This window comes from Podarcis cretensis (genome assembly GCF_951804945.1).
Source record: "Podarcis cretensis genome assembly, chromosome: 3".
Classification (NCBI taxonomy): Eukaryota; Metazoa; Chordata; class Lepidosauria; order Squamata; family Lacertidae; genus Podarcis; species Podarcis cretensis.
Window position 1 is genome coordinate 117,606,328 of NC_137172.1, and position 24,595 is coordinate 117,630,922.

Genomic DNA, 24,595 nt, shown 5'->3' on the forward strand with positions numbered 1-24,595 from the left:
ATTTTTATAATGTTCTTTTAAAGAAAAGGGGAACAGCTAGACACCAAAGGAAAGAAATATTTCCCCATCTCCTACAGAAACAACATTATTTCAGTTTTGGCTGCTTGGAGAAGCATTAAGTTGATCAAGCCAACTTTTGAGGAAATGCAACAAGGTCATTGTTCCTCACCTCCAAGCCTCGAGCACGATTCACCAAGCAATAAACCTCTGTGAGTGACATTATTCCTCCCCGCTCCTGTGGACACAATATCAGTTGGTAAGAGAGAACCAATTTAGAACCTCCAGCCTGCTGTCTCTAAGAAAATATGATTAGCTAGTTGACAACATCAACATGCCCAAGCAGAAAACATACAGTGGTACCTCGGGTTACATACGCTTCAGGTTACATTTTAGGGTATTTTTGGTCTCTGTGGAAGCCACCCAGAGTGGCTGGGGAAACCCAGCCAGATGGGCGGGGTACAAATAAATAATAATAATAATAATAATAATAATTACATATGCTTCAGGTTACATTTTAGTGTATTTTTGGTCTCTGTGGAAGCCGCCCAGAGTGGCTGGGGAAACCTAGCCAGATGGGCGGGGTACAAATAATAAATAATAATAATAATAATAATAATAATAATTACATACGCTTCAGGTTACATTTTAGTGTATTTTTGGTCTCTGTGGAAGCCGCCCAGAGTGGCTGGGGAAACCTAGCCAGATGGGTGGGGTACAAATAAATTATTATTATTATTATTATTATTATTATTATTATATACGCTTCAGGTTACAGACTACGCTAACCCAGAAATAGTGCTTCAGGTTAAGAACTTTGCTTCAGGATGAGAACAGAAATCATGCTCTGGTGGTGCGGCGGCAGCAGGAGGCCCCATTAGCTAAAGTGGCGCTTCAGGTTAAGAACAGTTTCTTTTTTTTTTTTAATAATAATTTTTATTGTTATACATTTTATAAATTTCCATCCAATTCTTCATTCAATCCCGCATACAACAAATCATAGTTATTTTTTGACTTCCTTCAACGTCTCTGATAATCATCCGTAGTTATACCTTTAATACACATTCCCTTCTTTCGTATTGCCATTTTTCCTCCTTACTCCTATTATTTCTCATAAACAATACTTATTTTCTTTTTTTACAGTGCCTCTTTAAATCCCACTAGCGTTGTATTCACACCACATATATTTTTCAGATAATCCACAAATTTCCCCCAGTCTTCGATGAACTTTTGATCTTTAGTATATCTGATTTTCCCAGTTAATTTATCCAGTTCTGCATAGTCTGTCATTTTTAGTCTCCATTCTTCAGGTTAAGAACAGTTTCAGGTTAAGTACGGAACTCCGGAACAAATTAAGTACTTAACCCGAGGTACCACTGTATCTGGAAATGCAAATGGCACAGAAGCTGCAGTAAACATAGTCCTGGAAATTTGTCAGTAGTTTCTAAAAGGTCATCTTCTTTTTCTATTTGACTCTGCTCCCATGATGCAAGGGCCTGCTTCATATCTTACTTTCAAACAATAGTTAAGCCAATGTGCATGGAGTGAAAAATCAGAGATGCTTTGCTCCTTCTTGCTGCTGCTGTGCCGCTAAGCCACCAGCATGGCTTGGCATCACATCCAAACCCAGATTTGTGGTTAGCTTTCCCTAAACAAATGATGGATGTTAAGTCAAGAATCTTGGTTACAACTTGTGGTTTGTTTGGAGAAAGCCAAGCTAGGAGCCCGGCCAAATAATGGCTTAGTTCCCAGCAGCATGGTAGAAGGAGGGGAGGAGTGAAGTTCCTGTGATTTTTTACCCTGTGCAGCAATGTTCCCCTTTCAACCATAGTTAAGCTTACCATGATTTAAAGTGATGTACAAACACTGCCAAGGGACGCGGGTGGCGCTGTGGGTTAAACCACAGAGCCTAGGACTTGCCGATCAGAAGGTCGGCAGTTCGAATCCCCGCGACGGGGTGAACTCCCGTTGCTCAGTCCCTGCTCCTGCCAACCTAGCAGTTCGAAAGCACGTCAAAGTGCAAGTAGATAAATAGGTACCGCTCTGGCGGGAAGGTAAACGGCGTTTCTGTGTGCTGCTCTGGTTCACCAGAAGCGGCTTAGTCATGCTGGCCGCATGATCCGGAAGCTGTACGCCGGCTCCCTCGGCCAATAAAGCGAGATGAGTGCCGCAACCCCAGAGTCAGCCACAACTGGACCTAATGGTCAGGGGTCCCTTAACCTTTACCTTTTTACAAACACTGCCAGTGTAGATCTCCTGTGTTCTCGGCAGTGGTAACAGAGGCAAATAATGTACAGTGGTGCCTCACAAGACGAAAAGAATCCGTTCCGCGAGTCTCTTCGTCTAGCGGTTTTTTCATCTTGCGAAGCAAGCCCATTGACGGCTTAGCGGATTAGCGCTATTAGCGGTTTAGTGGCTTTTAGTGGCTTTTAGCGGCTTATCGGCTTAGCGGATAAGCGGCTTAGAAAAAGGGGGGGGGGAGGAAAAAAAACCCACAGGAACTCGCAAGACATTTTCGTCTTGCGAAGCAAGCCCATAGGAAATTTGTTTTGCAAAGCACCTCCAAAACGGAAAACTCTTTCGTCTAGCGGGTTTTTTGTCTTGCGAGGCATTCGTCTTGCGGGGCACCACTGTAGCTTCTGAGCAATTTCCCAGTTCTCCTTCAATATCCATTATACATCTTTATCACTGGATTGAAAAATTATACTGTGGCACCTATTGTTTAAATCTGCTCACAAAGGAGGATCACCACTGAAGAAAGTCCACATTTTAAAGAAGCATGTTAGCAATAGTTCTGATCCAACAGAGCATGTACAGAGACATCAGGGCTACATGTGTCCAGTCCCTACTTTTAAAAACCTGAACTCCTGTTGATCACCATATGATGAGGAAATGGGACTGTTTCCATCCCCCATTCCTCCTCTCAAAACAGCTGATGAGGTGGATTTTTATTTTTAAAAATAAGGCTGTGCATGCACAATCATGTTAGATGAGGCTGAGAAATTGCACGCACAGCACTGATTTATGTCTGCTTCTATGCATTGTCAGCCTCTGTTGCCTGCGGCTCTTACTGCTAAAAAAGTTGTGGAAATTTCAATGTGAAATGCAAGATCTGCTAGTTTGGAATGCTAACTAAAAGAAATGCCAACTTCGTTTTGTGTTGTTTTTAAAACTGTGAGTTGCCTACTAGAGTGCCCTTCTAACACAATCCTATTATTTAATTCCGCAAAGATTTAAAATGTGCCCCTGATTAATCTACTAACTGGACAGAATAAGGCCTTCGGTCATAATTTTGATCAAGTGTGTTATGGCTACAATCCTATGCCTACATACTTAGTCCAAAGTAAATATGCACAGGAATATAAAATATGCATAGTAAATATGAAATAAATTAAGATTCTCGAGTGCCTTACCTCTAAAGGTGCCTGTAAAATGCCAGCTAATTGCTTTGCCAGTTGCATATGGAAATGTGTTCCGGATCCGTGTGTTTCCCTGGTGACTGGATTAGCTATGCCCATGCTCAACAGGTACGATTTAAACCTGATTGTCTGTGGAAATAGGAGAGGGTGGGAGGAATAACAATATGGGTTAAGATGCCATATTCTTTGGAAGTGATTGAAGGGAAAGTGAAATTACTGAAGGCCACATACAGCATACTATTAGAATGGGAGATGAAAGATGAAGAGGTAAAATCAGTCATGATTCAATGGGCACAAGATGTAGGGCACAACATTATGATGGAAGATTGGGGAAAATTATGGAAAACTGATTTAAAATTTACAGACTGTTCCCTGTTGAAGGAGAATTATATGAAGTTGATGTACAGATGGTATATGACACCAGTGCAGTTAGGGGAAATGTACAAAACTAGTTCAAATATATGTTGGAAGTGTAAAAAAAAGGAGGGAACATTTTATCATATGTGGTGGGATTGTAATGTAATTTTAAAAATTTGGGAAATAATATACAATGAATTGAAGAAAAGGTTCCATCTAACATTTGTTTAAAAACCTGAAGCATTTTTGTTAGGGATCGTAGGGAAAGACCTGCCAAAAAAGCTGAAAAACATCTTCATGTATGCGACAACGTCCGCGAGAGTCCTGCTAGTACAAGGATGGAAGACTGAAGAAATTCCAACAAAAGAATCATGGCAAGAAAAACTGATGGACTATACAGAATTGGCAAAATTGACACATAAGCTACGGGACAAGAATTATTGTGACTTCAAAGATGAATGGGAACCCTTTACAAAGTATTTGAAGACGCAACAAAATGGGGGGGGGGGGGAATTAAGGATGACATGTTTTTGGATAATATGTTTTGTTTAACTTTTCAATAATAAAAAAAATGCCATATTCTTAACAAACAGATGCATCCAAGATAGATGAAAGAACATAGGAAGAGCCTGCTGGTCCAGGCTAGTGCCCCATCCAGCCCAGCGTCCTGTTTTTGTAGGGTCGAATTCAACATAGCGCTACGGCAAACATTCCATCAGAGCAAGGATTTCTCCTTGCACAGTGGAAGTTTAACTCCCTCTCCCCCACCCCGCATGCACCCTAAATCTGTTCTGGGGGTTCTCTCAACCCTCTGGAGCCGATCTGGGATGTGCAAGGCTCACACAAGGTAGAAGGGAGGAGTCCTCTTGCTCAAGCAGAGGTGCCTATCGGAAGCAGGTCCAGCAGCAACCCTCCTCTCCTGTAGTTTTCAGCAACTGGTATTTAGAAGCACACAGAACACAGCCAGCAGCCTCATCCTCCACATTTGTCTAATCCTCTTTTAATCAGTATGCGGATTATACACAGCTCTACCTCTCTTTTAAATCAGAACCAGTGAAGGCGGTGAAGGTCCTGCGTGAGTGTCTGGAGGCGGTTGGAGGATGGATGGCGGCTAACAGATTGAGGTTGAATCCTGACAAGACAGAAGTGCTGTTTTTGGGGGACAGGAGGCGGGCAGGTGTGGAGGATTCCCTGGTCCTGAATGGGGTAATTGTGCCCCTGAAGGACCAGGTGCGCAGCCTGGGAGTCATTTTGGACTCACAGCTGTCCATGGAGGCACAGGTCAAATCTGTGTCCAGGGCAGCTGTTTACCAGCTCCATCTGGTACGCAAGCTGAGACCCTATCTGCCTGCGGACTGTCTCGCCAGAGTGGTGCATGCTCTGGTTATCTCCCGCTTGGACTACTGCAATGCGCTCTACGTGGGGCTACCTTTGAAGGTGACTCGGAAACTACAACTAATCCAGAATGCGGCAGCTAGACTGGTGTTGACCTTTAAAGCCCTAAACGGCCTCGGTTCAGTATACCTGAAGGAGCGTCTCCACCCCCATCGTTCTGCCCGGACGCTGAGGTCCAGCGCCGAGGGCCTTCTGGCAGTTCCCTCATTGCGAGAAGCAAAGCTACAGGGAACCAGGCAGAGGGCCTTCTCAGTAGTGGCACCTGCCCTGTGGAACGCCCTCCCATCAGATGTCAAAGCGATAAATGACTACCTGACATTCAGAAGACATCTTAAGGCAGCCCTGTTCAGGGAAGTTTTTAATCTGTGATATTTTAGTGTATTTTTGGTTTTTATGGAAGCCGCCCAGAGTGGCTGGGGAAACCCAGCCAGATGGGCGGAGTACAAATAATAAATTATTATTATTATATTACATCAGGTTATAATTGAGCACCTTTTGGATGTATTCATTTTCTGGCCTGGTTTAGGCTTCTAATGAGCTTCTGCCCCCTGGCATAGAATTGGAATTAAATCTACAGTTCCGCCTGGATCAAAAAACACATAAAGAGGATGCATATTGCCTGTAGGTGCATTAGTGCGGCATTCTCTCATACTTCCAACAGGCTTGCCAAACAGGTTCGCCATTGCTGATCTAGTTAGTTGGTTAGTTAGCTTTGCAAGAAGCAAAGCTATAGGGAACCAGGCAGAGGGCCTTCTCGGTAGTGGCGCCGCCCTGTGGAACGCCCTTCCAGCAGATGTCAAAGCGATAAACAACTACCTGACATTCAGAAGACATCTTAAGGCAGCCCTGTTCAGGGAAGTTTTTAACGTGTGATTTTATTGTATTTTTGGTTTCTATGGAAGCAGCCCAGAGTGGCTGGGGAGTGGCTGGGTGGGGTATAAATAATAAATTATTATTATTATTATTATTATTATTATTATTATTGTTATTATTATTATTATTATTATTTTAAAACCATCCAGGTTGGTGGCCAGCCATCACTTGCTCCTGTGGGCAGTTTGCCCAACCTGAATCTTTCAACATTCAGCTTCACCAGATGTTCCTAAGTTCCAGTGTTATGAGGGGGGTGGGGGAACTTATCTTTATCCCCTTTCTCTATATCATGAATCATGTTATGCAGTTCAGTCCTGTTTGTGATGGCCTGGGAATCTGATTCAGAGGCTGAACCTGAGGAATCCCAGCCTGCACAGGAGTCTGCGCCTCCAGGGCGGCTGAGCCGGGGCAGGGCCTTTAATCTGAAGGGCCCGCAACTGTGCCGGATCCTCAGGAGCAGACACCAGCTGAATCCACTCTGGCTCCAGAGGTGACTGAGGACCCATTGCCTGCAGGTGCTCCACTCTCAGCCCCATCAGAGGAAGCTGAGGTTGCCTCTGGGTCCAGTAACCCTCCAGCCTCTCCTGAGCTGCAGAGGCTCAGGGCAGAGAGACGGAGGGAACTGGTTTCTCCCAGGAGGAGTGCTCGCCTTAAGGCCAGGAGAGGCGAGTCTCCTGTGGGCCAGGACCGCCCTAGGCCTCAGAGGAGATAAAGGCCAGTCAGCCCAGTCCCAGGTTGCGGGAGCAACACTGCTGGTATCCTGTTCCTGCTGGCACCTGACCTGCTCTCCTGAGTTCCTGACCATGCCCGACTCCTCGCTTTGGACCTCGCTTTGCCCCTGACGGACAGCCTCCTTACCCTTGATCTAGGACCGGACTTAGACCACGCCGCAGTGTAACACCCCCCCCCCCCCCGGGACCAGCACACTGTTGCTTCTTACTTGCCTTTTCTCTAAACTAAAACAACACCACCACCAAATGTTGCAACCTTTCCTCGTATGGGAGTTGTTTCATTCCCGAGGACGGAAGTTCTAGAAGTACTAGGAAGTTCGTAATGTACTAAAACAGGGAGATAACTGAGGAGTCATAGGTCTGGCCAAAATTATGACCCATCTCCCATCTCCGCTCAAGTTCACTCTTAAAAGACCAGAGTACTATTATGTCGGGATTAAACAAATGATATAAGGGACCAAGTTATAAAGAATATGTGATAAATGGTTTAATTGGAAAGGAAAAGAAACCAAAGACATAATAGGTTGAAATGTATAAATAGGGTATAAGATTGGAAAGAGGGTAGGAAATTGCTGAATTTGATTGTGTAAAGGGGAACACAGAAAAGGGAGATGTGAGGAAGTCAGGAAAGAGGGTTACAAAGATAGTAAGTAAGGAATAATTTTTTCTTTGTTTTTTGTTGTTTTTGCTGTGCTATTTTTGATTGTCTTTTTTCTGTTTTTTCTTTTCTTTTTTCTGATTGTGATATTTGTTTTATTATGAAAAACTCTAATAAATATCTATTAAAAAAAAAAAACAAGTTCACTCTTAAAATTCCCCAAGGAAAATGAAATGCACCTGCCATACCCCGTGCCCAACAAAGAACAGGTGCTGTTTTCAGGAGGCTAAGCAAAGAAAGGCTTGGGAGTAGGAAATGGCCAGGATTCAGCATATAGAGGAAGTGGATGCTGAGAGCATTCCCCAAGTAGGAAAGACACTGCCGTCACCTTTTCCTCACCTATAAAAGACTGCTCTCCTGGAAATCAATCTACCGTATTTTTCGCTCTATAGGACGCGCTTTTCCCCCTCCAAAAATTGAGGGGAAATGTGTGTGCGTCCTATGGAGCGAATGCAGGCTCCTTGGCTTCAGCGATAGCAACGCGAAGCCTCCGAAGCACAGAGGAAGCACTCCCTCCATGCTCCAAAGGCTTCGCGTTGCTTTCGCTGAAGCCTGGAGAGCGAGAGGCGTCGGTGCACACCGACCCCTCTCACTCTCCAGGCTTCAGGGATAGCTCTGCGCAGCCCCTCCGGCAGGGAGAGGCTACACGGGGCTATGGCTTCTTTAGCCTGTACACTGCTCTTTGGGGCTGGAGGGGAAATAAGATTTTTTTTCTTGATTTCCCCCCCTAAAAACTAGGTGCGCCCTATGGTCCGGTGTGCCCTATGGAGCAAAAAATACGGTACTTGCAAGGGAGACCCTCAGCTAGCTTATCCCCAAGGCAGTTAGGACAGATGTCTCATGAGACTATTCCAAGTTCGGGAAACAGCCAATAAATTAAGCATCAACACCAGCATTATTGGGAGGGAGTGAGAGAGAAGACTATAGGTGCATGTGCATGCTCATTTTCAACTATAGGCGAGGTTGTGGGCATGGATGAGGCAAAGCACTGCGGTGAAGTTTCATAGATCACCAGCATTTGTTAGGCCATATTACCAATTCAGAGTTTGGCAGCATTATATATATTATCATGGCAGCTTAAGTCCGTGTTTCTCGGAGTGCGTTGCCGTCTAGCGCATTAAAATATTAACTGACCTCATCTTCCGTGATGTCACCTTGCTTTTCTTTGATCTTGTTAGCAATCGATTTGGACAGTTCCACCATTTCCTTAGCCTATTAAGACACAACAGAGAGACAAGACACAGCTGTTGAAGACAGAACACTTTGCCATCAGCCTCTGGTGCAGAATCAAGCTTTGAGGGGCTTCCAAGCAGGACATTTGCAGATTTAATCAAGGCCACTTCCAGACTCTGGCTAATTTCAGGTAGGATTCAGTCACAATGTAACCAATTCAGGCCGCAGAATTAGATTTGACTGGGTGGTCTTGCGCAACAAACACACTTCTCCAAACTGTTGGATTTTTTTGCCATAAGGAAACGCACTGGAACACGTGAAGTAACACTTCCTTTGACATAACATCCAAACTCTCTGCAAACAAATCAGGAAGAATGCTCAATAAACAGACAGACCGGAAGTATCCCAACTATTAGCTAGGGAAAGGGAGCTTCTGGACTCAGTCCGAGCATTCCTTCTCTCACAAATGTAATGCTAATCATTAGTGTAAGATTCAGTCACGACTTCCTCCAAGATGATTTGCTATGGGAATGGGATGGAGTCTGAGCCACACACCCCTCCCTGCTTCTTACCCACTTAGAAGCGGATCCTTCAGACACCATCACATGTTATCTGCGACATTCAGCCAGGCATGCTCAACATTCTGCTTACTCGTGGTTCTCTGGATAGGGCCTAGCCAATTTAAATTCAGAGAGGTAAAAAGTGATACTTTACCTTTTCCATTAGCTTGCTGAGGTCTTCAAAAGCCTGCAATAATCAGACACACACTTGGTAATGTTTTCCTCACTTCTAGAAAGACAGACTCATTGCATCATTGAAATATTTAGTCCACCGCTGCCTTCCCTCCAAAATCAAAGCTCTGAAAATAATTAGTTTCTAGCATTGTAAGACCATGTGCTTTAAAACTGTAATTAAGAAGATTCTAGTCCTGTGCTTTGTAACCTGAGCAGACTGTTTCTGTATGAATAGCACGCTGATAAGAGGGTGGGGTCATTTTAAGTCAAGGGTTGGCAGTAAATGACCTTTAATACCTCGGGATAAGTATTTAATTCGTTCTGGAGGTCCATTCTTAACCTGAAACTGTTCTTAACCTGAAGCACCACTTTAGCTAATAGGGCCTCCCGCTGCCGCCGTGCTGCCGGAGCACGATTTCTGTTCTCATTCTGAAGCAAAGTTTTTAACCCAAGGTACTATTTCTGGGTTAGCGGAGTCTGTAACCTGAAGCGTATGTAACCTGAAGTGTATGTAACCTGAGGTACCACTGTACTCAGATTTCAAAAGCTTGTACTTATATTTAAATATTCATAGGCAAGGCTAATTTAAAAAAGAAAGTACCACGTATGCCATCTATGAGTTCCCTGAAGAAAAGGCAGGTTAGAAATGTAATAAATAATTACAGTGGTGCCCCGCAAGACGAACGCCTCGCAAGACGGAAAACCCGCTAGACGAAAGGGTTTTCCGTTTTGGAGGCGCTTCGCAAGACGAAAATGTCTTGCGAGTTCCTGCGGGGTTTTTTTCCTCCCCCCCTTTTCTAAGCCGCTAAGCCGCTTATCAGCTGATCCGCTAAGCCGCTAAAAGCTGCTAAGCCGTCAATGGGCTTGCTTCGCAAGACGAAAAAAACCGCTAGACGAAGAGAATGGCGGAACGGATTCTTTTTGTCTTGCGAGGCACCACTGTACATATGTACACCACCCATATAACTGGAGTTCTCTGGGCAGTTTGGAGACCATTAAAAATACAATATGAAACAACATAATAAACAACACTAAAACTAATTGGGGGGAAATCAAAACAGCTAAAGCCAACACAAATATTTTATTGCAAACAATTTAAAACCATGAACTGCAAACATAAACCTGACATCTCATCAAAATCTGGAAGCATTTAACAAGACATTATTGCATGCAACATTGCCTCCCCAATTATTTACCATTACTATTCTAACCTAATGGAAATGATCAAACGTATAACTTCTTATGCCCGTTGTCAGTAACATGCAGAAAAACAAGCCAGCAAAGAGAGAAAAACAGATCTAGATAAATAAAGGGCATGCTGTAAATAATTCTTCCCCTGTCTAATTGATTCACGCCCAAGTACAAAGGAGAATGTGCACACACCTAACAGGAATTTCCTCAGAAAAACAAAGAACTAAGGGAATGGATTTTTATCAGCAGCAACCAGCAGGTGCAGGAAACCCATTCTGCAATGCAGGGCACAAGTTCTGATTGATAAGTGCAAAGCAGATTTCCCTATGTTTTCAACATCCACCATTTGATTTCTTTTATCCTCTGATAAACAGAGTGGAAGAGAACAACACGGGGGCACAGAAAATCGCCTCATACTGAGTCAGAACATTGGTCTATCTAGTTTAGTATTGTCTACCCTGACAGGCAAACTCTTCTGGATTTCAAACAGGGCTGTCTCTCAGCCCTACCGGCAGCTGCAGGTTATTGAACCTAGAATCTTCTGCATATACAAGGCAGATTCTCTACTGGTGGCATATGAAAATTGGCTGCTTCGGCTGCAAACAGTAGTCTCATGGCTCTTCCTCCACCAGCCCTCCCTGATACCACACAGTTAAAGAGAACATGCCGCAAAATGGAAGAGTAATGAAATCCCCTCTATACAAGACTGGATCCAAAAGCTGACAGAATATGCTGAATTAGATGGTTTATCAGAAAAAATAAAGAATAAATCAAAACAGGAATTTGTTTCAAAATGGGAGGTTTTCAAAGAATATCTGAAAAATAAATATAGCAGTTTAAATTTTGTTGCAGCATTCGAGGAACTTCAGTAATAGTTGCAAGGTAGATATAAGAAATTAGATTTATTGAGAATAAGTTTAATTATGATAAAAGTGTGTATTGGCAATAAGTAATATGAATTTGAAATATGGAATAGACTGGAGGTTGGGTCTTTAGTGTTAAGACCAATAGATGTTTTATTGTTTGCTAAGAAAATTATGTGTCTATGGTTATTCTTGTGTGTAATTTGGTTTTTGTGGGTTTTTTTTCTTTTTTTTTCTTGTTGTATCAATAAAAAACTTTATTTAAAAAAAGAGAGAACATGCCGCATGTCTGCTTAGAGACCTTTGAAATATTAATCAATATAGAAATGCTTGGAAATAAATAAACAGTCATTGTGCTGTAAGATGAGCCTTTCCCAATCTACTTCATGGGATGAAGTATAGCGGGTGGAAAATGAACAGCAGCACACCATCTTATAATGCAACCTCTTTTACTACATGGGATGGGGGAAGACCAGGAGAAAATAAGGGGCTCCTATATTGTTCAGCTCCACCCTAAATTTGTATGTGCCTGTTGTAAAAAGAGGAGAGTAAGCAAATCCTTATAAAAACGACAGAGATCAATTTGTTGCAGTAAACAATAAGGAGTGACAATGATGTGGGTATAATCTTCTTGTTCTGAAAACAAGGAAATTCTACCACCAGAAACAAAAAACACAATAGCCAGAAGTGATAAACAAAAACAAGCTGTTACAAATACCAGGAAGCAAATTATTAGGAAAGATAAACCCTCATGTTTATAGAATTCCCAGTCCCCCTTGTTCCTTCTGCCCCTTGCCACTAGCTAGGCTGCGTTCATATGGCCTTAAACGGCTCTTTGTTTTTCTAACCCTTAGAAAATGCTTTTGGGTCTCTTCGGACAATTGGGAAAGCCTGCATTTTTTCTCTGTGTACAACGTTTTGAGTCAGCCAAGCCTGATCCAGTGATACCATGGCCATAGCTGTCAAGTGTCCCTTATTTGAAGGGACAGTCCCTTATTCCAGCACCATGTCCCGCTGCTGTCCCTTATTGATGGATGTCCCTTAAATGATGTCCCTTAAATTTCAAAGGAAGCAGCTCCTCTCCCTCCCTCCCTGCCGGCCAGCGGCAGCAGGAGGCCCCATTAGCTAAAGTGGTGCTTCAGGTTAAGAATAATTTCAGGTTAAGAACGGACCTCCGGAACGAATTAAGTACTTAACCTGAGGTACCACTGTATCTTGTGCAACAGCTGCGTAAAAAGTGAAATAACTGCATTTGTAGAGGGGGGGTACATCCTTTGCAAAAGCTCGTAAGCACCAGTCCTTTTTAAAAATTATATATTTTTAAACATATAACACATCTGGCTCCCAAACACAATGACTGTGATCCAAATACAGTGGTGCCCCGCAAGACGAATGCCTTGCAAGACGGAAAACCCGCTAGACGAAAGAGTTTTCTGTTTTGGAGGTGCTTCACAAAACGAATTTCCTATGGGCTTGCTTCGCAAGACGAAAATGTCTTGCGAGTTCCTGCGGGGTTTTTTTCCTCCCCCCCCCTTTTCTAAGCCGCTAAGCCGCTTATCAGCTGACCCGCTAAGCCGCTTATCAGCTGATCCGCTAAGCTGCTTATCAGCTGATCCGCTAAGCCGCTTAACAACTGATCCGCTAAGCCGCTTATCAGCTGATCCACTAAGCCCCTAAGCCGCTAATAGCGCTAATCCGCTAAGCCGCTAATGGGCTTGCTTCGCAAGACGAAAAAAACGCAAGACGAAGAGACTCGCGGAACGGATTCTTTTCGTCTTGCGAGGCATCACTGTATATTTACAGACTCTCCCTATCAGCAGCTTCCAATGACTCAAAGAGTTACCAAAAAAATCTGCACATGAAATTCCAATATTACTCACCTCGGAAATGTTTTTATCCATCTCTTTTCTTCTTTCTTCTAATTTTCTCTCAATACCTACAATTCCTGCAGCTCTTATTCTCCCTGTCTGAAAAAAAATACACCCCCCCCCAAAAAAAAGGGTTATGAAGGAAGTGCTTAGAGTTCCCTCCTTTTGGACACAAGTAAAGTCTGTGCCTGCCTTATAACATCTGTGAGATCAGGGACATGGGGTGTATTTAGAAACAACCAGGGGTGCCATCCAGAGGGGTGAAAGGCCCCCCCAAAAAAAAAATTTAAAGGAGGGGTCGGGCCCCCTAAATATTCTGTGGTTTGAGACGGGCCTTGTCAGGTCTTCTCACGACTGTGACGGTGTCAGGAGAGGCTGTGCAAGTCAGTGCACATTTAGTGCTATGTCTAAATGCAACTATATAATCAGCTTCATGTTTTCAAATTACATTACCTGTCAAAAATAGCCAATTTTAATTAACATTGTGGGGTGGGGGGGAGAGTGTTACATAATAAAACAGCTGAGTAAAGCAAAAAGGATACTTATTGAAATGCTTATTTGAAAGCAGAGGGCCAATAATCAGAAACTGCATAAACACCTGTGAGCCTCTGGTAACATCAATGGTCTGAGAAGCTGGCATGTTCTCCCACCTCCGCTGAGTCATTTCTTCCGATAGCCTTCTGTAGAACTGTGCAGAGGTTTAAAAAAAGAAAGGAGGAAAGGAGGGAGGTTAATTCCAAGGATGCACTGAAATTGATTTAAATATATTTAGTATTTTCTAAATAAAAGCAATTTCATAAAAGTAATTTCTCAAAGCTACAAATATGTAACAGACTGAGTTTCACTGCATCACTTATCTTTACAGATCTCAAAAGTTTAGCAGTTCATACTAGCATGTTACAAGCAAGACCCAATAGTAATAAACAGTAATACCCGTATAATGATTAAATTTTTTTACCCTTTATGTCTTGCATAAATTTCATTTTAACCATGCTGAGAGTTCCCAGGCTTTATCTTTACACAAATGAAATTTATAAAACCCATCCCAATATCACCTCACCCCCATCAGGCTGAAAATACATATATACCTCAATCTGTCCATGTTCTTTGAAAGAAAGTTTGATATACGAGTATTTACTACTCTGGAAAGGGCCAGGCTCCTTGTTGGAAGGTACTGGATGAAGATGAACCACTATTTTCGCACTGAAGAGATGGGAAGAGGAAGAGAGAAAATCTATATGTGATAAAAAAGCAAGGCCGGTTCCTAAATATTAACAAATGTAGATTTTTAAAGTTTTATGTAGTCTTTTATCACAGGCTAAAAATATAGCTGGTGGAATGTAATATAACATGTTTCTTATAAATTTTCAAGAATTCATTCAGTTGTTAAGAATTTTAAACATCAAATAGTTTTCAGAATATTTCATCTCTCTCTATATATGTAACAGGAGATTCAAGGCAGACAAAAAGGAACTTATGGGGTGGAAGGGACCCTGAGGGCCATCTAGTCCAACCCCCTAAAATGCAGGAATCCCAATTTAAGCATACATGGCAGATAACCAAGGAATTCCAGCGCCTCTCATGGGAGTCCATTCCACTATCAAACAGCTCTGATGTTTAGTCAAAATCTCCTTTCTTATACAGTGGTGCCTCGCAAGACGAAATTAATTCGTTCCGCAAGTTTTTTCTTCTTGCGAGTTTTTCGTCTTGCGAAGCACGGTTTCCCATAGGAATGCATTGAAAATCAATTAATGCGTTCCTATGGAGACCGCTTGCCAGGCTGGCGGTGCGGAGAAGGGCTTTTCTCCCCACCGCAAGCCTTCAGGACAGGTACGGGAACAGAGGGGAAGGCGCGCAGCAGCTTCTCCTGTGTTCCCGGGGCTTGGGGTGGGAAGAGGGTTTTTCCTCCCCACCGCCAACATTCAGAACAGCATTCTGAAAGTTGGCGGTGGGAAGGAAAACCCTCCTCCCACCGCAAGTCTTCAGGACAGCCATCCGAAGGCTGGCGCGGGGAGAAGGTCTCTCCGCCCAACCGCCAGCCTTCAGAGAAGGTCCGAGGACAGTGGGGAAGACGCGCTGCGCTTCCCCGCTGTCCCAGAGATTTCCCTATGGGTTTTCGTCTTGCGAAGGAAGCCCATAGGGAAATTCGTCTTGCGAAGCGCCTCAAAAAACGTAAAACCCTTTCGTCTAGCGGGTTTTTCGTCTTGCGAGGCGTTCGTCTTGCGGGGCACCACTGTAACTTGAATCCATTGGTTTGGGTCCTAGCCTCTGGAACTTCCTCCAGTCCTCCATATGGCAGCCCTTTAGATATTTGAACATTGCTATCGTATCGTCTCTCAGTCTCCTCTTCACTAGGCTAAACATACCCATGAGGTTAGGCGCAGCAGCTTCTGCCAGTGGCAGCCCTCCCAGCTTCTGGGACAGGGATGAAGACGGGTACGGCGCAGATGACAGAAGTGCTAGGATGGTAATGGGGCAAAGGTGTGCATGTAGCCGTACCCGCTGCTGCCACCGAGCGAGTGCTTCTTCTGCCCTGCCCTACCTGGTTCCAGCAAGCAGCAATACAATCACAACTTGGAGGACAGTGCAGTAGTTGTGCACTGTCACTGCTTTTCACACTAAGGTAAAGGTAAAGGGACCCCTGACCATTAGGTCCAGTCGTGACCGACTCTGGGGTTGCGGCACTCATCTCGCTTTATTGGCCAAGAGAGCCGGTGTACAGCTTTCGGATCATGCAGCCAGCATGACTAAGCCGCTTCTGGCGAACCAGAGCAGCGCATGGAAACGCCGTTTACCTTCCCGCCGGAGCGGTACCTATTTATCTACTTGCACTTTGACGGGCTTTCGAACTGGTAGGTTGGCAGGAGCAGGGACTGAGAAATGGGAGCTCACCCCGTCGCAGGGATTTGAACTGTCAACCTTCTGATCTGCAAGTCCTAGGCTCTGTGGTTTAACCCACAGCGCCACCCGCATCCCATGCTTTCACACTGCACATAGGTAAATGATAATATTTTTTACAAGATGCTTTGATGGCCAGTGGGATGCGGGTGGGACTGTGGTCTAAACCACAGAGCCTAGGACTTGCTGATCAGAAGGTCGGCTCCAGCGGGAAGGTAAACGGCATTTCCATGTGCTGTTCTGGTTTGCCAGAAATGGCTTAGTCATGCTGGCCACAGGACCCGGAAGCTGTCTGCAGAGAAACGCCGGCTCCCTCGGCCAATAAAGCGAGATGAGCGCCGCAACCCCAGAGTCGTCCGAGACTGGACTTAATGGTCGGTGGTCCCTTTACTTTGATGGCCGCTAATGGAAAGCTGCAATGCTCATGGAAGACAAACATGCCAAGCTCCCTGGACTAAGTAGCCAGCAATACTAGAGGCTACAGCAACAGGCTGATAAATCCAGCCTTCAAAAGCAGACCCAAGGTGGGTTACATGTATCGTAGAACAAATAAGAACAGGAGCATCTCCATCCGCATCATTCTGCCCAGACGCTGAGGTCCAGCTCCAAGGTCCTTCTAGCAGTTCCCTAACTGAGAGAAGTGGAATGAGATTCACAGCATGTGTAACACTGAGGGAAAATTTAGAAAAGATGATGTATAGGTGGTACATTACCCCGGCAAAACTGGGGAAAATGTACAAAACAGGTAATAAGTTTTGCTGGAAATGTAAAATTAAAGAGGGTAATTTTTTCCACATGTGGTGGACATGCGATGAAATGAAGAAATATTGGGAACATATTTATAATGAGTTAAAAAAAATACTTAAATATACATTTCCCAAAAGACCAGAGGCCTTCCTACTAGGAATAATTGGGGACAAAATTAAAAAAGAAGATAAGACATTATTCCAGTATGCCACAGCTGCCGCTAGATTATTAATTGCCCCAAATTGGAAAAGTCAAAACACCCCAGCAATTAGAGACTGGCAAACAAAGTTATTTGAATTTGTAGAACTTGCAATAATGACACAAAAAATTAGAAACCAAAAAAATACAAAGTTTATTAATGACTGGAACAAATTTATGACATACATCGAAGGGAACTATAAGAACCTAAAAAATACAGCAGGACTGATATAGATCTTACGATGTGTAAACCTTTATAATTATTAGCTGCAAGAGAAATAAACTATTTATATTAAGAAGCCTGAAACCGGGAGGGATGGAAGTCAATAGGTGTACAGAGGAACGATTTAAGTATTCAAAGAGATAAAGAGATAAATGAGAAGATAAAGAATTGCAATTGGAAATTGATGTTATTTTTATGTTATGTTTAGATATTTACTTAATTTTCTTTTTGTGTTTTTGGGGTTTTATGTAACTGTTGTAAATTTGTTTTTCTTTTTCTTTTTGTTTTTGGTTATTTAAGCGAAAATTAATAAAAAGAATTTTTAAAAAAATGAGAGAGAAGTGAAGTTACAGGGAACCAGGCCAAGGGCCTTCTTGGTAGTAGTGCCAGCCATGTGGAATGCTCTCCTATCAGATGTCAAGAAGATAAACAATTATATGACTTTCCATACACATCTGAAGGCAGCCCTGTATTCCACAGGGCGGGCGCCACTGCCACGAACCCCACTCATCCTTGAATAAGGTTCTGAAAAAGGGAAATAAGGATGCATTATGGATTGGATGCTTGTGAAATACTGAATATTCCAAATAACCCAGGGAAGCGACTGTCCCCAACATAACAGATTTTGCTACAAACTCACAGTACTACCTTTTTCCTATCCCGGCTGCTTGTTCTTCAATGAAGATAATTTGGGAAAGAGGAATAGCCATACAACATTCCTAAAAGCAGCAATAGAGAGAATAAAAACAAAGACATTTTAATTGAATCTTGCTCTTATTTTAAGACTGTGGAATCACGGTATTGTTTTTGCACTAAGTTCTGCACTAAAGCATTTCATGTGCAGAATTCTTGCCATTCTAGACCATGTTTGCTACTCATACACAGGTGTGTGGAGAAAAAAGCTCCCATGGATATGAAATAACAACAGCAACACATTTTTTGCCTCAGCTATCCTGCAAATATAAACTGCTTTTTACTGTTTCTGGTGCTGTAACTGCAAACATTTCGGGCTTATTAACATCTCCGGTTTAAATCTCTGTACCTCAGATTACAAAGATCTACAGTGGTGCCTCGCAAGACGAAAAGAATCCGTTCCGCGATTCTCTTCGTCTAGCGGTTTTTTCGTCTTGCGAAGCAAGCCCATTGACGGCTTAGCGGATTAGCGCTATTAGCGGCTTAGCGGCTTTTAGCGGCTTATCAGCTTAGCGGATAAGCGGCTTAGAAAAAGGGGGGGAAGGGGGGGGCATTTCGTCTTGCGAAGCAAGCCCATAGGGAAATTCGTTTTGCGAAGCGCCTCCAAAACGGAAAACCCTTTCGTCTAGCGGGTTTTTCATCTTGCGAGGCATTCGTCTTGCGGGGAACCACTGTATTTTATTTCATCATTTCCAAAGTTGTAATAATCGTAAATTTTTATTCTTGAAACTAATTGTTTAATTAGCAAAGAATAAAATTAATCTATGGCCTTTTAAATGGAGGGGGTTTTTGTTTGAATTAATAATAGTTATAGTAGTAGGAGATTGGCTAAAGACAGTAAAACCCTGTGAAGATGCAAGGCTGCTAACTCACAATTCTCTAAATCATGTCCCCCACAGCTAACTAGTCAAATGCTGAAAACAGTAATAAACCTCCCCTTGGGCTTGCACACACCCCAAACCCTCCATTCTCCTTTAGAGAGGCTGCAAGGAGATCAGAAATTTTCGCTTTCATTTTTGATTAATCAGAATGCAGCATGTTGTCTAAACCCTAAATTGGGTTGCTTTACATGTAATGCCAGGTTAAATTATGGTTTAGCATGGGCAGGCATGTCTGTTGGTTCACATTTAGTAATAGCAGCCACTTCGCTTACCCCCAGGTTCTGCTGCAGAGACAGCAAAGGGAATACAGCCAATGTTTGGGCTTAGCACTATGTCTGAGCCCAGATTTGTGCTATGTCTTGCTCCAAAACATACCACAGGCCATAACTGGGGTGTGTTCCAAGGTGTGTTCTTACGGCACATGGTTTGTTTAGGGGAGACAATTTGCTCACACAACCATCACAGGCAAATTAACTTTACTGTTATTTTGCATATTATATGGAAATTATAGACATACCAGAGTGCTGAAACTTACATGATTTTTCTGATCTCTCCAGATCAATCTGTGCGTACTCAGAAGCAATATGCCCGTATCAAACTTTACCTGGGTAAGGAAGATATATTTCAGTTCATCTATGTCTCATCCAGTTTTTGCCCAATACATAATTTAAAAATCATGCAGAGTATTTGCTGGATACTACTAAACACCCTGAGTGAGCAGGGCATCTGTTCTTACAGCGGGGCTTCTCCCTCTACTCCCCCCTCAAATCTGGAGGGCTGGATGAACTTCTAGAGCAGTTTTGGTGGGCACACAGGGAGAGATAACTTTTCCAAGTGTTCTTATGCTAAACCAAAGCTTAGGAATACAGGAAAATGCCTTATACCATGTCAGCACTGACTGGCAGCTTTTCAGGGGCTACCAGCAGATATCAGGGATCAGGCTGAGAGCCTTCTGTATGCCATGCAGACTGCTCTACCACTGAACCATGGCCCTTCTCCATTTGAAATTTCAATTGTCAACTTTTGCTTCAGCTCCTTCTAGACTGTGAAGGCAGAACTGGTTGAAGCAAGCATGAGCAACAGATTCATGGGTGCTTCCACCTTTGAAATCTTGAAATTCAGGTCCCTACCTATAATCTGTCACTTCCTTTAGCAAAATGAGAGGTGCTTCTTTTGACATTTAAGATGGAATTCAAGTACTATTTCCCAGGAATACCAGACAGCAAAGACTGGTATGAATTAGAATGAAGTAGCTTCAATGCATATGAACCAGAGATACTGTGAAATCCACAATAAAATGAGGCAAACTTTTTGTAGATTAGAGCAGGCTTGTTGGTGCAGTTGTTACACTTGCAGTGTGTGGTGATGAAACCTTGTGCACTTGCATTGCTCCTTAGGACCCTCGTACCTACGGGACCGCCTCTCCTGGTATGCCCCACAGAGGAACTTACGGTCTTCAAATAAAAACATCCTGAAGGTCCCAGGCCACAGAGAGGTTAGGCTGGCCTCAACTAGAGCCAGGGCTTTTTTCGGCTGTGGCTCCAATCTGGTGGAACGCTCTGTCACAAGAGACTAGGGCCCTGCGGGACCAGACATCTTTCCGCAGGGCCTGCAAGACGGAGCTGTTCTGCCAGGCCTTTGGTCGGGTTCAGTCTGACTCCCTCTCCCCTTTCAGAAGAACTTGCATGAAAGTGGCCTCCCAATTTTTCTCACAGGCCCATCTAAGTTCAGCACAAACAGTTGGGCCTGGTGAGCATTGAAGGTCCCCAACCCTAATCTGCGGGTTGCCATCTGATTGGATTTTATTCTGATCCTGATCTGATTTGAGGATGTATTTTAATTGATTGTCTGATTTAATGTTAATGTGTTATACATTTGATGTTAGCCGCTCTGAGCCCGGCTTCGGCTGGGGAGGGCGGGATATACAGTGGTGCCTCGCAAGACGAAAAGAATCCGTTCCGCGAGTCTCTTCGTCTTGCGGTCTTTTCGTCTTGCGAAGCAACCCTATTAGCGGCTTAGTGGATTAGCGCTATTAGCGGCTTAGTGACTTAGAAAAAGGGGGGGGGGGGAGCAAAAAAAATTGCAAGACTCGCAAGCCCATAGAGAAATTCGTCTTGCGAAGCGCCTCGAAAAACGGAAAACCCTTTTGTCTAGCGGGTTTTTCGTCTTGCGAGGCATTCGTCTTGCAGGGCACCACTGTAAATTATTATTATTATTATTATTATTATTATTAAGTCAATTGACTAAGCTTTCTCTAAACCAGAGGTGCAAACTGCCCTGGGGAAAGGAACAGGAGAGTGAGACAAACAGGAAAGTACGACCTCACAACCTGCTCCAAACAGGGCTATCTACCATCAACTGCACTATGCAAAGGATCTCAATGACTTGCTTTGCTCTGACACTGTTTCAGTGTGATTTTCTTCATTTATTCTCATTTCAAAGGTGGGATGCTATTACAGCGTAATAATACAGTGGTGCCCCGCAAGACGAATGCCTCGCTAGACGAAAAACGCGCAAGACGAAAGGGTTTTTCGTTTCTTGAGTTGCTTCGCAAGACGAATTTCCCTATGGGCTTGCTTCGCAAGACGAAAACGTCTTGCGGGTTTGCTTCCTTTTTCTTAAAGCCGTTAATACCCGGGGAATCCGCGCTCTGCAAGACGAAAAAATCGCAAGGCGAAGCAACTCGCGGAACGAATTAATTTCGTCTTGCAAGGCACCACTGTAAAGAAAAAAAACTCCACATGTGATCTGTGTATGAAGGCTACAGAAAAATCCAGATATTTTAGCAAGCCTAACCTACTTAAGATGCAGGCATGAAAGCTTTAAAAAGATGTTGTATTGATAACCTCCCATTCAAAAACAAAGCTGGAATGCAGAGGAAGACGCTGAAATGAGGACTGTAATGGGAGAGAGAACCACAATCTGCACCCTTCTTTGCAACAAATTCACTACCTTGCTTGATGCTTCCCGTTACTACTACGCTCCATTCAATCAAAAACTATACTTCCGACTAATTGGAAATAGCTTGCAGATATATGATTGGCATCGGATTTTATAATAGTGATGAATTAATATGTTTAATTTCAAAATGAAAAGATTCAAGGATGTTAAGGTTTAAGTTAAATTTATAAGAACTATGATTTGGAAAACCATTAAAAGGATATGCATTGAAATTCAACTAAGGGGAAGCAAGGAAGTCACTGAACAATGTTAATAAGTGTAATTTTAATAAGGTTATGATTTATGTTTGTTTGTTCGTCTATAAATTTGTGAAAATCAATAAAAAAATTGGGAAAAAACAAAAGTATACTTCTGGACACCTTGCCTAGGGATGAACTACAGTTCCAATACCTGCGACAGGTAAGAGAAATCAGCCGAAGCCCCACCCAATGCTGTTGGAGGTATTTCATTTCACAGTGCCTGGCAAAATACTCCCTGCAGGTAGAAAACGAAGCGGAGAGGGGTAGCAGCAGCAGCAGCAGCAGCAGCCTATCTTCCCCTTGACACCCTAGCTTTCTAGATGCAGAGCGCCTTCCCTCAATTTTCTGCGGGAGGTTTTTTCCCTTTTTAAAAATCCTCCTCAGGGCAATAAGGACCTCTAAAGCAGTGTTTCCCAACCTTGGGTCTCCAGCTGTTTTTGGACTACAACTCCCATCATCCCTTGCTAGCAAGACCAATGGTCAGGGATGATGGGAGTTGTAGTCCAACAGCAGCTGGAGACCCAAGGTTGGGAAACACTGGTCTAGAGCAGACTTGGGTCTCCAGCTGTTTTTGGACTACAACTCCCATCATCCCTTGCTAGCAAGACCAATGGTCAGGGATGATGGGAGTTGTAGTCCAACAGCAGCTGGAGACCCAAGGTTGGGAAACACTGGTCTAGAGCAGACTTGGGTCTCCAGCTGTTTTTGGACTACAACTCCCATCATCCCTTGCTAGCCAGACCAATGGTCAGGGATGATGGGAGTTGTAGTCCAACAGCAGCTGGAGACCCAAGGTTGGGAAACACTGGTCTAGAGCAGACTTGGGTCTCCAGCTGTTTTTTGGACTACAACTCCCATCATCCCTTGCTAGCCAGACCAATGGTCAGGGATGATGGGAGTTGTAGTCCAACAGCAGCTGGAGACCCAAGGTTGGGAAACACTGCTCTAAAGGAGGAAGGCTCTGCCTGCTTCCTCCAGCCTGCCTAGCCCAGACCCGCCTGCCCCGCGCCCCGGCCGAGAGCTCCCCCGACCTTCTCCTCGCCGTCGTAGAGGCGGACGCCGCGCTGCTGCGTCACCAGGTTCTCGTGGATCTCCAGGAGGCCGGTGGTCCAGCCGAAGCGGTCCATGGCGCTTAGGCCAAGGCCGGCCTCCCTCCCTCCCTCCCTCGGCAGGCAGCGGGAGGGGGAACGGCGCATGCGCACGCGCACCCCGCCTCCACCATCGCTCAAAAGTATTCGCCTTCTCGCGCATGCGCACCCCGCCTCCACCATCTCTCATTAGTATTCGCCTTCTCGCGCACGCGCACCCCGCCTCCACCATCGCTCATAAGTATTCGCCTTCTCGCGCACGCGCACCCCGCCTCCACATCACTCAAAAGTATTCGCCTTCTCGCGCATGCGCACCCCGCCTCCACCATCGCTCATAAGTATTCGCCTTCTCGCGCATGCGCACCCCGCCTCCACCATCGCTCAAAAGTGTTCGCCTTCTCGCGCATGCGCACCCCGCCTCCACCATCGCTCAAAAGTATTCGCCTTCTCGCGCATGCGCACCCCGCCTCCACCATCGCTCATAAGTATTCGCCTTCTCGCGCACGCGCACCCCGCCTCCACCATCGCTCATAAGTATTCGCCTTCTCGCGCATGCGCACCCCGCCTCCACCATCACTCAAAGGTATTCGCCTTCTCGCGCATGCGCACCCCGCCTCCACCATCGCTCAAAAGTATTCGCCTTCTCGCGCATGCGCACCCCGCCTCCACCATCGCTCATAAGTATTCGCCTTCTCGCGCACGCGCACCCCGCCTCCACCATCGCTCAAAAGTATTCGCCTTCTCGCGCACGCGCACCCCGCCTCCACCATCAATCAAAAGTATTCGCCTATTCCCAGCCCCTTGACTAATTAAACAATCTATAACCTATTAAACTGGGTAGGTGGGTGGGTTACGTTTGCTTTTGCTCTTGTTTTATTATGCATTTTGCGTTTTCAGAGACTGTTTGTATTATTCCATTATGATCCCATGTGTACAAATGTGATAAACAACAGTGACATCCATCTCTTTGCCCGCACACAGTTCAAAGCAAAGCCTTTTATTATTGCCTCAAGTGACCAGATGATTCACTATACACTTCTAACTACCTAAGTCTACTACTATTAAAATGAGGCTGCATTTTCAATTATATTTTAACCTGTATTTTAAATTGTGGTTTCTTTTTATTTGTAATTTTACTGGTGTTAGCCGCCCTGAGCCCAGCTCTGGCCGGGGAGGGCGGGGTATAAATACATTATTATTATTATTATTATTATTATTATTATTATTATTATTATTATTATTATTTCAGATGAAAAGGAAGGGCAGCTCAAGAGAAAATTCCATGCACAACGAATGCAATTAACACCAACATTTAAATTACACACAAATGCAAATGTGCGCTCTTGGACGAAACAATAATAATAATAATAAATTCCCTCCATAATAATAATAATAAATTCCCTTGCAT

The 24,595-nt window shown here is 44.0% G+C and overlaps 2 protein-coding genes across 2 annotated transcripts in view; one reads left to right on the plus strand and one right to left on the minus strand.

The window, feature by feature from the left end:
* The window catches only part of VPS36 (vacuolar protein sorting 36 homolog), a 31,197-nt gene extending 7,919 nt beyond the window's left edge, over positions 1 to 23,278 (minus strand). Inside the window, exons 1-10 of the mRNA XM_079970013.1 lie at positions 23,131 to 23,278; positions 19,435 to 19,503; positions 17,974 to 18,044; positions 14,348 to 14,462; positions 13,858 to 13,947; positions 13,272 to 13,358; positions 9,318 to 9,350; positions 8,565 to 8,642; positions 3,411 to 3,545; positions 170 to 235 (exon numbers count right to left, since the gene is read on the minus strand). Coding sequence (XP_079826139.1) covers positions 170 to 235; positions 3,411 to 3,545; positions 8,565 to 8,642; positions 9,318 to 9,350; positions 13,272 to 13,358; positions 13,858 to 13,947; positions 14,348 to 14,462; positions 17,974 to 18,044; positions 19,435 to 19,503; positions 23,131 to 23,226 — 840 coding nt within the window. The 5' untranslated portion in view covers positions 23,227 to 23,278. The remainder of the gene's footprint in view (positions 1 to 169; positions 236 to 3,410; positions 3,546 to 8,564; positions 8,643 to 9,317; positions 9,351 to 13,271; positions 13,359 to 13,857; positions 13,948 to 14,347; positions 14,463 to 17,973; positions 18,045 to 19,434; positions 19,504 to 23,130) is intronic.
* Positions 1 to 24,595, plus strand: part of LOC307212574 (fibrinogen-like protein 1) — a 119,607-nt gene that overhangs the window by 57,684 nt on the left and 37,328 nt on the right. The window lies entirely within an intron of this gene.